The sequence below is a fragment of the Anoplolepis gracilipes genome, chromosome 10, assembly GCF_047496725.1.
Source record: "Anoplolepis gracilipes chromosome 10, ASM4749672v1, whole genome shotgun sequence".
Lineage (NCBI taxonomy): Eukaryota > Metazoa > Arthropoda > Insecta > Hymenoptera > Formicidae > Anoplolepis > Anoplolepis gracilipes.
In genome coordinates, this window is record NC_132979.1 from 12,742,671 (window position 1) to 12,758,213 (window position 15,543).

Genomic DNA, 15,543 nt, shown 5'->3' on the forward strand with positions numbered 1-15,543 from the left:
TCTGCCTATTCGGTGCAGGTACTCCTCGTAGCAACCGTGCCCCGTGAGCACCTGCACCGTCCTGAAATTTAGGGCGCCGTGTCGTCGGTTCATCCATTCATAGAAGAATGGGCGGATAGCCTCGACGGCGTATAGCGCTGGCATTGGACAGGTCCTCTTCCCATTCTGAGAGTTTGCGCCGCCGAGCCTGGAGCCTGAGCCTTGCAACTGCCCTTGGTGGCAGGGGTCCTAAATCCGGATCCCCCCGGCGGGCTACGCGTATCCGATACATCTCGGTATACGCGCCCGCCGTGAAGATCTAGGACATGACCCCGGCCACCAGGCACGCCGCCTCAAAGGCGACGGTCCGATACCCCCGTATGACGCGGATGGCCAGCCTCCTCTGCATACTCCGTAGAGCATGCAGATTCTTACTGCTGGCCATTACCACATTGTGCCATACGGGGACTCCGTACATTACTACGGACTAGACCGCCGTCATATACAGGCGGCGAGCCCCATCACCCGGCCCCCCGAGATTGGGCATGAGTCTGCTTAACTCAGCAGACACCGCTCGCATTCGGGGAGCCAGTTTCTCAAAGTGAAGCCTGAAGCTCCACCGACTGTCGAGGATGAGGCCCAGGTAATTCAACTGGGTCCCAACCTCGACCACGACACCCTCGATCTCAATTTTGGATTTGTCCCGAGGCGGCCCCTTTTTGCCGACAGGGGCGAATCACATCACCTCTGTCTTTGGTAGAGCCACCCCGAGACCCATCCTTCTAATACGGCCGACCACGTACCTCGCTCCCACTCCAGCGAGGCGGATGGCACTGCTCCAGTCATCCCCCCAGGACAGGACCAGTGTGTCATCAGCGTAACACACAAGCTCCTGCCTCGGGAGGAGGGCCCCTCGCAGGACCCAATCGTATCCTAGGTTCCACAGGAGTGGTCCTAAGACCGACCCTTGTGGAACCCCACGGTGGACCTCCCTCTTATGTGTTTTACGGTACCGTCCCGGGTACATTATATTTCTGTCCCGGAAATAGTCCCATATTATTTCTTGGATGTACGTGGAAAACCCTATGATAGTTTAGGGCCCCGCGCACACTCTTCCAGGGGAGAGTGTTAAATGCGATGTCCAGGGACACCGCCACCGCCACTCCTCCCCTGGCCACTGCCCGTTCCGTGAGAGCCTTTACCCGCATTATCGCGTCAATCGTTGAAAGGCCCTCACGGAACCCAAACTGGCGTTCTGCCAGGTTGGGACCATTCCGGGACAAACTCCTCCTTAGGCGGGCAGCTACTCTTTCAAAGAGCTTGCTCGCCTCATCGAGGAGGCATATGGGACGGTACGCAGAGGGAGAGCCCACCGGCTTTCCTGCTTTCGGGAGCAGCACCATTCGCGCGCACTTCCACACACTAGGGAACTTCCCTGCTTCAAGCACTCGTTGAAGAGGCTCGACACTAGCTCTAAAGTGACCTCGGCAGTCAAGGCCAGCACTCTTGCGGGGATTCCATCCGGTCCCGGGGCAGTCTTTTTGCCCCGGATTTTCTTGATCTCCCGCATGAGCTCGTCCTCTTTTACCCGCAGGTCTTCTGTCCAGGGGACGCGGCCGATCCTCGAATATCTAAAGACATCGTCCATCTGGCCCGCGCCCCCCGGGAAGAAAGTGGATACCACCCCCTCCAGGACCCGCGGGTCCATCCCCTCAGTGATCGGTGGGCCGCCCGCACTGAGTTTTTTCCTCACAATTTTGTACGGGCGCCCCCACGAATCACCGTCAACTGTTTGGACGAGCTCATTCCATGCGCTAGCCTTGGCCGTTCTGATGGCCCGCTGTAGGGATTTTTTAGCATCATGATATGCTTCCCGCAGCGGTGCCGCCGTTAGGGCCCCGTCCCGTCGTCTCATTTGACGCGTGTACCGGCGGCGTTCCCTGTTGCACGCCGAGCAAAGCTCAGCGAGCTCAGGCGTCCACCAGTACACGCATCTCTTCGGGGGGAGCGACCCTCCTCCGAGGTATGGACGCATCACACATTTCCGTGAGCATCCCCCGGAGTCGGGCCGCACCTTCATCCACATCCTCGACGGGACGGGTCATCTCTTCCGTCGCCGACTTGGTGACTGCGGCAGCCATCAGGAGGTCCGTGTCGAGCCTCTTCACACACCATCCTCTTGGTGGGGGTGTACCCCTCCGTTCGGTGGGCCTCTCCGGCATGGCGCCCATGGACGGGTCGGAGACACTGAACCTTATGTATCTATGGTTAGACATTGTCTCCGCCTAGTACATGACGCGCCACCCATGCGCGCGACACGGGGCATCCAAGCGTTACATCAATGATGGATCCCCCGTTGCCGCGAACGCATGTGAGGACCCGACCCTGGTTCAGTATCACCAGGTCGAGCTCCTCGGCCCACTCCTCTAGGATCGTGCCTCTTGCATCTGTCACCGAGGAACCCCAAGCCCACGATTTGGCGTTGGGATCTCCGGCGACCAAAACCGGAACCGGCATTGCCTAATGACGTGTCCCACCCCGTTCAGCACTCTTTCCAAGTCGGCACGATCCCTTTTTTTTTCGTCTGGAAATGCGTTACGCATCCCCCGAGGGGCGGGAACTCCCCGGGGGTATGTGGGACTCCCCCTATTTAACGAGGTATACCCACTAAAACCAGACGGTGGTCCTCTCGGCGGTTGGCGGGTGGACCCTGGGGTTGCGTTAGGAGTGCGAGAAGTCTCAATTAACTCCTCGCAGTCCATCAATATCGTGTCCTGCGAGTCAGATTTCGCTTCTTCGCGAAGATTTCTCTCGCAGGACACGTACACCTCCCCACTTTCAAGAGCAGCCTGGAGGCCCACCTTCTTGCTATCGGGAGTGACTTGAAGGGCCTTGCCCTTACGCTTCGGGAGGACCTGGATCCCCTGATTCATCCTCTCCGAAGCATTCTCCTCTCGGTGACCCTCCAGGATCAGCCCAACACTGTCGAGGTGTTCTATGATCAAGTCATACACGTCGGACATAATGTCCGCGGCATTCTCCGACCACACCTCAGCAGTGTTGTACTCCTCCGATAGTCTGATCCTCTTCAACTTCCTAAACAGCTCTAGACAAGCGGAGCGGATCATCTCAACCCTGGCGATAGCCATTGCTCCCGAGGGCCTCGCCAGTAAGCTCTCGGGTAGCCCTTCGTATGATGACGACGAAGGGGGGTCAGGGACAATAACCCCCCTCCGCCGGTCCACCGTATCCGATCCGGTGGTGGTGTTTCCGTTCAGTCGGTTCATCCCATGTTTGTTTTGGCACACTCTTGGCACCCTTCAGGATCTTCCGAGGGTTGTGGGTCCTAAGACCCGACAACCACACCGGGATCACCATCCGGGTGAGTCCCCCCACTACGTCAAGGTGGTGTGCCATCGGGGGGGAAGTCGGCACGATCCCTGCTTGGGCAGGCCTCAACCCTTTTTAACCCTGTCCAACCTTTTATATATAATGTGTGCATTCCCCTTGAGGTATGCTTTACTAAATAATTTTTCTTTTTTTTCTAATTTTTTTTCATTATGATAATTAAGAAAATGCAAAATTTATAATTGATAAAGCGATTTTTAGTATGATTTGGTATTGACATACTAATATAATGGTTTTAAAAGTATTATTGTTACGTTCGCATAATTTGTTTATTAGATTTTAGCGATTCTGATTTTATAGTAACATATATTCCTATATATTTTAATAGAGAAAATTTCAATTCTTATTTAGAGAGTTAAATGGTAAAGTAGTCTAATGGTTGCAATTATATGATTTCCTTTATTGATAATGGTCAGTATTATTTTGCTAACACTATGTAAGCAAGCAATATCCAATTTAATAGCTATATAATATTTTGCTCGATTAAATATTTTATTGCGCGAATTTGAGAGATATACGTATATCTCATACCTTGTGTTCGTATTTCTAGCGGTACGTTTATATTTTGAAAATTTTTATTTGAAATTTTTTGGCGGGACGTCACATCCCCCCCTTATTTAAGAACGAATTCCCGATGTTATCGGAGGGATTTGTTCAATATCGTTCAATCGCTCTCGAAGGTCAGTGTAAACAATGGGAATAGGGGTGGTTGTATTTACCGCTGTTGCATTAACGATAGTTGACTCGATTTTGGATGCTGTCGGTGTTACTGGTGAGGGACTCATTGGCTCCAGGGGAGATTGATCTTCTTCTGGCTCTATTCTTCGTTGATTCACGGATCCTCGTGCTAAGTGAAGTAGGAGATGTGTGAGAGAACTCCATACGGCGCTAGCAGGTGCAGACTGCATCCGTACACGGTGTGAAGGGCGTATCCATGGATTGCTGTGTCAATAGTCAATTTAATGAGTCGTATAATTAGGAATACTCCTAGAATTCCGGCCGTTGCTGATCCGAAGGTTACAAATCTACCCCAAATTCTTGAGACGATATTCGAAGCTATTTTCTGGAGTGATTCCTCGTCTAGCAGACTGTATATAGAGACTTCTCCGGGTATGACAGCTTGTCCTGTCATCCCACGGGCTATGAAATTTAGAAGTGCTGGTTTCTCTGCAGGAAACATAATATGATCTCGTAACTTTTCTATATCCTTTTCAGTATATATTCCACTAATGGCTAATGGACCTGGGGTGAGGTATTTCCAACTCAAAGAAATCATCGGATGTAATCGTTGTGGAGGTAATTGTATGACTTGTGGATCAGGGGTGAGCTGGATCCATGTATCATCTCTGCGGTAGAGTATTGGTAGTTCAAAGCTACATTTCTTCTGAGTCCCGAATTTGGTGAGTATCCTTGATTTTGGCGTTAGAAATAGTGAAGCGTTCCTTACTGTTTCAGGGAGCTCGGCATAACATTCTTTTGTTCTCCGAATTATGGCGTCAACGGGAATACATTTTATTACATGAATTGCCTCTCCTGCAGTGACAGCCATGTATCCTGGTCCTTTCATTAATCGATAGGCGAATTCGTCAGGCTGTAAGGTGGCAAATGATAAGGTGTTAGTTATTACATCTTTTTCCAGCTCGCATTTCTGTTGAATGACATTGTGGTAAAGAGATGTCATTTGATATCGTATGTGTTTTTCTACATATACAAACTTCGAGTTCATATATGCAAAAATATCAAGATTATCAATTGGGATTGTTCCTCTTTCGGCGAAGACGTCTCCCTTTTTAGTTTCCAGTATAAAGAGTTTGGGATGCTCTGTACGAAGAAGCGTGTATCCGCACAGTGGCTGTTCCCGTGTTCTTGTCAGAGTGAAGGTTATGTCTTGTGTTGTCAGGCTGTATACAATAGGTGATTTTCCTTCACTGGTATCGTCCGTAGTTTTGATAGCAGGTCCTTCATATAGAACGTCGTATTGATGAAAATTACATGAAGAGGTAGGCATCGGTTCCCAATAGGTATATCCATCCTCTGAATCGATGCAAAATCCTTCACTGAGCGTACAAATTGTTCCTGATTTTAGCATTATTTTTCCAGTATTTAGTTTCACGGGGACATAGGTTGATTTTAATATTCTGGCGACAGCTTGCACGACAACGTCGTCCCATGTTCCATAATGGTCGGAATACTGCGTGCTTTTGCATTTTCCATCGTTGCCTACGCTTCCAGCCATGGTGATGCTGTAGGAGGCGATTTGGTTGACTCGGATGCCGTCGATTAAAACTCTTGCTCCTAGCGAAAGAGTACCATCACGAAACATTCGTTTGCACTGTGAGTGTCCGGTTTCATGTATATAGTCAGCACGTCCGTTATGCACGATGGAAACATGTGAGTGCATGCCACAGTAATATATAGTTCTTGAAATTTCAACCTTACATTGTATGATATATGCATGATTATAGTCAGATAATTGAAGCAGTTGGATATAAGTATCCGTAGAGTTTGATGTTTTATGCGGAAGATTGCATTCTCCCACATCCAACAACGAAACCGATATGATATTTAAATGTCGCCCTCCGCAATCAAAACCAAGAAGGGCGAGGGAGGTTTGCGCAGTGAATAATAATACTAAATGATACATCATTTCTGTAAGTAAGCAGATACAATTTATTATTTATACATGTATATTTGTATGAATATAATATATATATATATATATTTACTTTATTTCATGGTATTTCCATCTCATTTGTTGGTTCATACATTAATAGTATCTTTACTTCCATATTGTCGCAATCATACAACTCTTCTACATTATTTAGGTCTAATTCTCTTCCTCTGAGTACGCAACATATCGCTAAATAATGCATGAAGAAAGTAGAACATTCTTTTACGGAAGTATAAGTAATTATATCATTTCCGCAAATATAATAATTTTCTTCTTGAAAAATACCACTATACATGCCATGGAATTGTATAAGTCCGTACGCTTGAAAATTTTGTTGAATTAATCTGAAGCAAGTGACGCAATATCGATTATATTCCAGGACAATGCGTCAGAATATAAGGCGGCTTATATCTATAAGGTTTAGGTCTACACATTTTATGAATTACTATTGCTACGTAGAAATATATATATATATATTTATTTTATATGTATTCAAAAGTTATTACTATTATTATTATTATAGACCAGGCCAGGCTCAGGTCGCCAATGTCTCCAAGGAATGGATTCTCCTACTGAAAAGATGATACTTGTATATATATATATATATATATTTCTTAATCTGAGCACTTATACATAACTCTATTGTCTATTGTTTTATATCTATTCTTATATATATATTTGTATTATACATTATATATTATTATTTTTTTTTTATTTTCGTATTTTATGTGTTATTTGTTATATTTTCTCTTTTTTTTATATTAGTATTACTACCTTGTGATTATATCTAACCTAATATTTTTATATGCCCATGTGTATATGTGTTTTGCTTTTAGTCGTCGATGACTGCTAATATTATAGGGTCCTCATAATCGCGGATTGTACGGTGTAGTTGCTCTATTTCAGTAGTGAATTCAAAATACCTATTGATATAGGGATTGCAATGAGCTATAGGTTGGATAGTTCCCATGTGATTTTCGCATGCATAACATTTATTTCTGTAGAATTTTGTGCCATCTACGCTTGATGTCTCTTAGTTTCCTGGTAATATGACTTTACTGATTCAGGAATTAGTTTATTATAACATGTGACGCATAAAGTGACATGTGCATCATATATTTTTTGATAGGAGCGAGTTTTGAAACAATGTACGGTATATAATTTTTGAAGAGCTTCTACGGAAGGGTGTGAGGAAGATAATGGTGAGGGACCTGGCTGATTGTGCGTTGAATGATGCACCTTGTTGCCTGAATTTAATTAGTAGTATCTAGCTCCGTTTACATGTAATATGAGCGAATTAGGAAGAGTATTTATTTGTCTTTCATCGCAATACAATATGAATTCTAAGAACCTCAATAAACATTGGTCGCATTAATTTACGGGTTTGACTATGGTGATATCTGTATTACACCGCGCGCAGATTATTACACGGAAGTGTTCGCCGGAGATCAAGTGGTGTGACACTATCCACTCATATTGATCTCGATATCGTGGTTGGTAAATGTGATAACACTGAGTACAGTAAGCAAATCCTGACGCGATGTCTATATTCAAAAGATTTATAGCACCGCGAGGTTGAAAGTATTTGACATGGATCGAAGCTAGGTTGTATTGCTGTGTTGAATTGTAGCCCAGTAGTATGGTTTCTTAAGCTCATTCTATAAAGAGAAAAAGAATAGTGTGTCACGTGCTGTGACCCGCTGTTATCGTCTACCTAGGTGTCAATAACAGGGTTGCTCTCTATTTAGTTTTTTGGGTAATCTGTCTAAATCGGTTATACCCAGGGCTCCGCCGAGAGCAGGATCAATATGTACTAGGAACTAACAAATCGGGGGATTTTTTTACTAATCTGGAATGATGATAATAGAGACTTGATTTAAAAACTCTTTTATGATATTATCTAAATTGTAAATAATGTTTTCTTTATTTTCTTCTATAAATTGGATTAAAGTTTCTAATATGACTTCAGAGTCAACAAAGGGATTTTGTTGAATTTTAGAATCAGTTGTCTGAGGCCTCATTTATTTTATTTTATTTGATAAGAAAAAAATTAAGAAAGTTGGAAATAAAGCGATTAAATTTATGACATATGTATTTGAAAATGATTAAGAATGTTAAGCAAACGCGTTGAATCCCGCTATTGTATATTTGATATAGTCTGGTCAGAATGCAATTCACTCGGGACTAACGAGAGGCTGAGGAAGTTCTAGGAACTCCATGACACCATGACAATTATCGCGTATGCAATGAACGTGACGCACAATGACACTTGAGTCAATTAAAGATGAAAGAAAAAAAAAATAAAATTCTAAAATTATATCTGCAATAGTTTTGAATTTATTCAATTTTAAGTTGGAGCAATAATTATGATTAGAAAATTTCAATTTTGAAATTATAAATAGATTGTGATTAATTTGACAAATTTTCAATTATATTAGAATTGAGGTAAGGATTATAGTGGTTCGTGATAGTAATTATGAGGGATTACGTACTTACTGTTGTATAGTAGAATTCACCGTCGGAGCAATTCCAAATATATACTGATTTTGAAAGTTTTAATCTACGACTTGTATAATGTAAGAGCAAATTTCTCATTAATTAATGACTGCTTTAATATGAAGAACAAAGTTAAATTGTGAAATTTAAATGATTTGGATTTATATTGAATGTAGATATCTCTTTCCTTAAGAGAAAGTCAACTGTTGTAATATTTTATTTTTCATAAATATCGTTGATGCATCTATTCATGTAATAAGAAAAGATTATTAAAATTGTTATTGCTCTTATGTAGATATATATATATATATATATATATATATATATATATATATATATGTTAATAAGAGTATGGTTCTTTGCAGGTTCAGCACTGTGTGGTGAGGTGTCATATAAAGAAATGTACACTGGAATATGGTGGAGGCCAGCGATATAATTTACTGTTTCAAAATCACTGTCTCCGATGGAAAATAGGAAGAAGAGATTAAGCAAGGGATGCTCCGTTATTTTTATTATTAAATTAAGTATAGCGAGTAGTTAATTCTCTTACATTGATAGATCGATTAATTAATTTCATTCTAAATTTGCAAATTTCTTGATATAGTATTTTAACTTTATAATTCTTGAGAGTAATATCAGAATGTGAGTCAATTTGTAATTTTATAAGTGTCAATCGCCTGAACTGTGAGTTATTCAAAAGAGTGATATATATATATATATATATATATATATATATCTTGTATGTATGTCTAGTTAACTGTATAAAATTTTTATTTCGGAGCTTGAAGGTGGAACAGTTTATTGCATTAGTCGTAAAAGCATATGTCTAGAATGTAATTATAATTGTTTTGCAAAATCAAAGTTGTTAGAGTAATATGATGTCATATAAATGTTAAGCACGATGTGTTATAAATAGTGGTTCAATTCGGAATTCTTTTCTTTTTTATTATATTTTGTTGGAATATGAGTACGTTTTTCTTTTTTATTAAAATAGTAATATTCTTCTTGATTGATCATATGTGCGTGTGTGTGTATGTATTTAAAATAGTGACTTACCTCTATTAATGTCACTAGTTTTGCTGATTTTCCTGGACCTTTTCCTCGTACTCTGGACTCGTGGATCTCCCTCAGGGATGTCAGTGGTAGACGTTGAGGCAGGATGCAGCTTGATTTCAACCAAAGGTCCAGGCCAGCCAATAAATTCGAAGGTTCTTCGCAAAATGGAAACTTCGACTGAGTCGGATGCAGGAAGCTGATCGAAAAGTTCTACGACAATTCTTTGATTGTCCGGTACGTTAATTTGTCTTTTTTTTCTACTTGGCTGAGACCGTTATCACTGTTCGAAATTTGTCTCTGTCGGCGTAAAGCGGCACGTAGTTGTCTATGTCGTTTACCGGCGCGACGAGAACCAGGCATTTACTATAAATTATAATCAAAATTTTATTTTAATTTGAAAAGTTATTCATTTCAGTTTGACAATCTGGATCAAGCGACATTCAAGCAGCTCATCGACTAAGTCTCAGCTCTGCTCGAACTAACACGAGGGGCACGTCACTCTGCTCTATCCCAGGCACGGGTCTCGCTAACGCTCAAAATCCAGACGTACGTTAAATATTTTATCGATATTAAATTAATTATAGTAAATACTGGTTGGGGATGAAGGAACACTATATTAAAATAATGAACTTGTGAATATTCTGAAATAAGCGACTATGTATTTTAAAAGCTTGAAGATTTTACAGAGATTGCAAGTAATGATTACAAATGTTGGTCACAATTCGAATGTAAAAAGTACAACCGCACTGTACCAGAAATTAGAAATTAATTAACAATAAAGTAGTAATTCTAAATTATAATGTAGAGTGAGTCGAAGCTCTAAATTATAATATAAGACGAGTCGCGAAGACGAGAAAGTAAAGTATTATTAAAGATCTACCTTGACGACACAAAGTAGCTGACGAAAATTAAGTTAAAATTGATTTTAGGACGCAGTGAATGTATAAAGACAGAGACGACTTTTCACGACTTCGGACTAACGTTTCGGAGAGATGTTGAAGTGACTTATTAAGATGACGAGTTGTTAGCGATTGTACGGTTATGATGGTATTTTTCGACTGGTCACTTCGGATGTTATAATGCGACTTATTATGATGATAATTGAAAAACGACTTATTAGGTTGATGATTTTTTAGCGACTTATTAGGTTGATGATTTTTTAGCGATTGGTCATTCCGGATGTTATAATGCGACTGAACTGTTTAACTGATGGTGAGCGACTGGCTCTGTCCGCAAACTCGACTGACGTTCTGCGGTCCGTCCCCATTTTCGGGTCACCTTCCTCTAGGCGTCCGGTGGATCCAAGACTTCCCGGGTTGGCTACTCGTCCGGTGGAGATGGATTCTTGATCTTGGTGAGGGAACTCTCCGCCTTCGAAGACGTCAGAAGCGGCGAGCTCTTCTTAATCTTAAGTTGATATTCAGCGGTGAATATCAAAAAGCACGTTGTTATAATATTTAGTTTCGTCGAGTCGCTGCGTCGAGAGATAGGAATAATATTCGGTTTCACTGGTCTCTGCGTTGACATAATATTTAGTCTCGCTGAGTCTCTGCATCAATAGATAAGAATAATATTCGGTTTCATCGGGTCTCTGCGTCAAGAGATAAGAATAATATTCGATTTCACTGAGTCTTTCTCGCCGTCGTCTATTGCGTCATCATGCGAATGAAAGGCTCTTTGTATTATAAAATAATTTCGCACTCTTATATTATAATTCCTTTTACAGCAAGAGAGACTTATTAATTTAACTATAGCAAGAGTTAATATTTATTCTCAAAGTTATTATGTCTCATCATTAATTTTTCTTTTCACTTATTAATTTATGCTTTTATATTTGAATTTCCTTTAATTTTCTCTCTTGTTGTATCACATATTTCATATTGACATATCTGCTTTTATTATAGTATCTATGTGGAAGGTTTAATTAATGCAATTTAATACTGTTATTTTTAATTTATAATTCCTTTCTATCGTGATTCCTTATGGTTTTACTTTAGCATAGGAAACTAGCACTCCTTTACATATATATGTATATATATATATATATATATATATATAAACATATATATATGTATATATATATAGTAATACTTGTCATACGTTATTTTTTAGAATATTACTTTTTCATCAATTACATTAAGAGAAAGTCTTCCAAGTAGATTTACATGTTGATATATAAAATCAGCTTATTAATATTATTAAATATATTAACTTATATGGATTTGCATATATATATATATATCTCTGAATGCTAGTGTGCGTATATCTTTTGAAATGTACTTTACTGAATAATATTTCTTTTTTTTTCTTATTATTTTCCTTTTCATTATAGTTATGAAAATGTAAGATTTATAAAGCGATTGTTAATTTTGCTATATTAATTTGCAAGTATTTCTGTTACGATCGCGTAATTTATTTATTGAATTTCAACGATTCTGATATTACAGTAGTATTTTATTTCCATATATTTTAGTAGAGAGAATTTTAACTTTTATTTGGAAAATTAATATATAGTAGTCTAATGATTACAGTTTTTTTTTATTTCTTTACTGATAAGGATCAGTATTATTTTGTTAATACTTCTATGTAAGCAGTGTCCAATTTAATAGCTATATAATACTATGCTCGATTAAATATTGTATTAAGTTCAATTTGAGATATATATGTATATCTCATACCTTGTGTTCATATTTCTAGCGGTACGTTTATATTTTGAAAAATTCAATTTGAAATTTTTGACGGGACGTCACAACGTTATTGTTGGGCAATATTTCAAGTACTTCAAAGGGTCCAATATATTGATCAGAGAATTTTCCTTTAGTTGGTTCTTTCAATAAGAATACGTAATCTCCCTATTTAAATTCTTGTACGTGAATATGTTTATCGTAGTAGTGCTTGCTTCTGTTTTTGGATTGAATTAAATTTTGCCGCGCTTCTTCTTGCGTGTCGCGCAATCGATTAAATAAATCTGTTAAACATTCGATATATGTAGGGTTTATATTTTCTTCCACTATAGTGTTAGATGAAGGTAATCGTGCTATTCTTCCAAAAATTAATTTAAAAGGGGAGAATTTAGTGCTTTCATGTATGTTCGTATTGTATGAAAACATTGCTAGGGTAAGATGATCATCCCAATTTGAGTCATAGTTAATTTGTGTTTTCAGATATTCTGTTAGGACGTGATGAGACCTTTCTATTGATCCGTTAGATTGAGGATGATACGCGGTAGTATGATATTGTTTGATTCTAAACTTTTTTGCTAAGTTTCTCATTAAGACCGTTAAGAAATTAGATCCTTGATCGGTTAAAATGGCTTGTGGGGCACCGTAAACACATATGAAATTCTTAGTAAAGGCGTCGGCGATTATTAATGATGTGGCTTCTTTTAATGGTACCGCGACTGAATATTTTGTTAGTAAATCTTGCATAGTGAGAATGTAAACGTTTCCGTTATCGGATATGGGTAATGGACCTACAATGTCCATTGATACTTTGTCGAAAGCCGATCCGGGAGTGTCGGTGATTATCATAGGCTGTTTAGTTTTTACTCTAGTTAATTTTTTTAATTGACGGGTTCGACAATTCCGGATAAAAATTTGAATATCCTTTTTCATTGTATTCCAGTAATAGAAGGTTCGTAATCGATTGTAAGTCTTAGTTATTCCTTTATGTCCACCTATTGCTGAATCGTGGTATTCGCGGATAAGAGCTGATCTGTTTTCTATATTTGGTGTTTGAATAAGTTCTTTGTATATAGTTACGCGAATATTAATGTCATTTACATGTTTAATTAATTGTTTTTCTACATAAGCCCAAGGGATATTATCAAAAAAGTTAGTATTCTTAATTGAGATAGATTCTAATTGTAATTCATTTAAAACGTCTGTTAATGATTTAATACAATTTTTAATCTTGTCTGGCTCTATTAACGTGCGATGATTGAGTTTTAGTGGTAAAGATATTAAGGTCTTAGAGCGTAATGTATTTATTTTCTTAGCTCTTTCATAGGTTATATCTTTGTATGTAGGTAGGAGATTAGCTTCTTATAACTCTTTTACACCGTTATCAAGGGGTTTACCGTTCAGAGTTATAAAAATTACGTAATTATCATTATGTTTTAACAATCTGTCGCGGCTTATTAAAACTTTAGCTTTAGAGTCAGTGGATACTTCTACGTATGGCAAAATATCAGTTGGCATTAACTCTGTGTCGCTTTCATCGCTGCTTGTTTCTAAATCTTCATTACTAATAACGCTCTCATTACTATTGTAATCTTCAATAATCATTGAGTCAGAAATTGGTTTATTTATAGGCATATTGGGATGCGTTATTACAGGTGGGAGAGTATGGGGAATAACTTCCACGGAGGTTTGGCCAGGTGGTTGTGGCATTGAAAATAGAGATTCGTCAGAGTCAGAGTCAGGATCAGGTGGAAGAGAGGGGCTTTTTCTAAAGGGCAGGACTTTGTCACGTCCAGCGCCTCCGCTTGACACTAGCCGCCGTCCGTTGACGCCATAGGCCACCTGTTAAGTAGACATAGTAAGCGTTAAGCGCCTATAAAAATTTTTTCCTTTTCTTCTTATATATATTGTTACGTCAAACGGGGTCGCGGCTCCTAAGAGTGGTCGGACCTTTCGCCTGACCGGTCGCGTATTTCAGAAGCTAAGCTTCTGGGGATTCCTCGCGACTAGGCTTATCCGGATGGATGTTTTTCCTTACCAAATGGTCGGAGGTGGTAGAGCGTAAAGCTCGCAAAAAAACCACCAAAGAAGATGACAATCGGGCTCCGGCAACCACGAATGTTAAGGCGAAGGCAAAGGAGCCAGGCAATAAACCACAGGGCCCTCAACCTAAGCCTGCGACGTCCAATCCTCCCTCCCAACCAAAAAAGAGGGGAGGGAAAAATGGACGTAGGAGAGTTCCCCGTACAACTGCGATGGTGCTTACATGCCCATCCGGCCAATACAAGGAGAATCTGAGACTGGCGATGGACAGTATAGACCTCGCCAGTCTCGAAATTAATGGCCTGAAGGCCAGAAAGGCAGTTACCGGTGTCCAACTATTTGAGGTTGGGGGTCCGGACAACAAAAAGAAGGCGGATGCGTTGGCGAGCCGAATGCGAGAGGTCCTCGCGGATAAAGAGGGGGTGATAAGAGGGGGAACCCCTCGAGCAGAGGGTACCAAGGAAAGGCTCTAAAAAAAAGCCCGAGGATACCCCCTGCCGAAAGATGATGGGGAGGGTACGCAGATAGAGGCAGAGCCGGAGGAGCTTGATCACCCAAAATAAATGGCGGTCAGGTTCCTCCAAGCTAACCTAAACCACGCCAGTCAGGCACAGAATCTCTTTTATCAGAGCCTGGCTGAGCGTGGCATCGGGCTGGCCATTGTTGCTGAGCCCTATAAGATCCCAGCAAAGCTTACGTGGCTGGGGAATGCAAGAGGCACGGCGGCAATCAAGGTCGGTGCTGCAACAAATAACACCCCCCCTCTCAAATGTATTGGAAAGGGGAACGGATATGTTGCAGCAAAGTGGGGGTCCACAACAATAGTTAGTTGCTATGTCCCCCCTAGTTGAAGTCCTGCCCAGTTTGACTCACTCCTTGAACAAGTGGGGGATGTTGTCAGAAACATACTCCCTGCCGATCCACTCATAATAGCTGGAGACTTTAACGTCAAGTCTCCGGCACTGGGTGAGTCGAGGCAAGACACCAGGGGAACTACCCTGGTGAGGTGGGTGAATTCGGTCGGCCTTCACGTTATTAACGAAGGCCGAGTGAGCACATGTGTCCGGCCCCAAGAGGAGTCGATCGTGGATATAACGATCGGCTCCAAGGGGGCCAAGAGGATGGTGCGGGGATGGCGCGTGGTGGGTGACTCGAGAGGGGAAACCTTTTCGGACCACCAATACATTGAATTTGTCCTGGACGCCGTGC

General features: G+C 40.9%; 1 protein-coding gene across 1 annotated transcript; it reads right to left on the reverse strand.

Annotated features, from left to right (window-relative positions):
* Nucleotides 1–4,004: 4,004 nt before the first annotated feature.
* LOC140670697 (uncharacterized) lies at nt 4,005–9,970 on the reverse strand. Its single transcript, XM_072901410.1, is given in 4 exon segments — nt 4,005–4,276; nt 4,279–5,821; nt 9,611–9,820; nt 9,872–9,970. Coding segments are annotated over 4 exon segments (2,124 nt in total).
* Between the last annotated feature and the right edge of the window lie 5,573 nt (nt 9,971–15,543).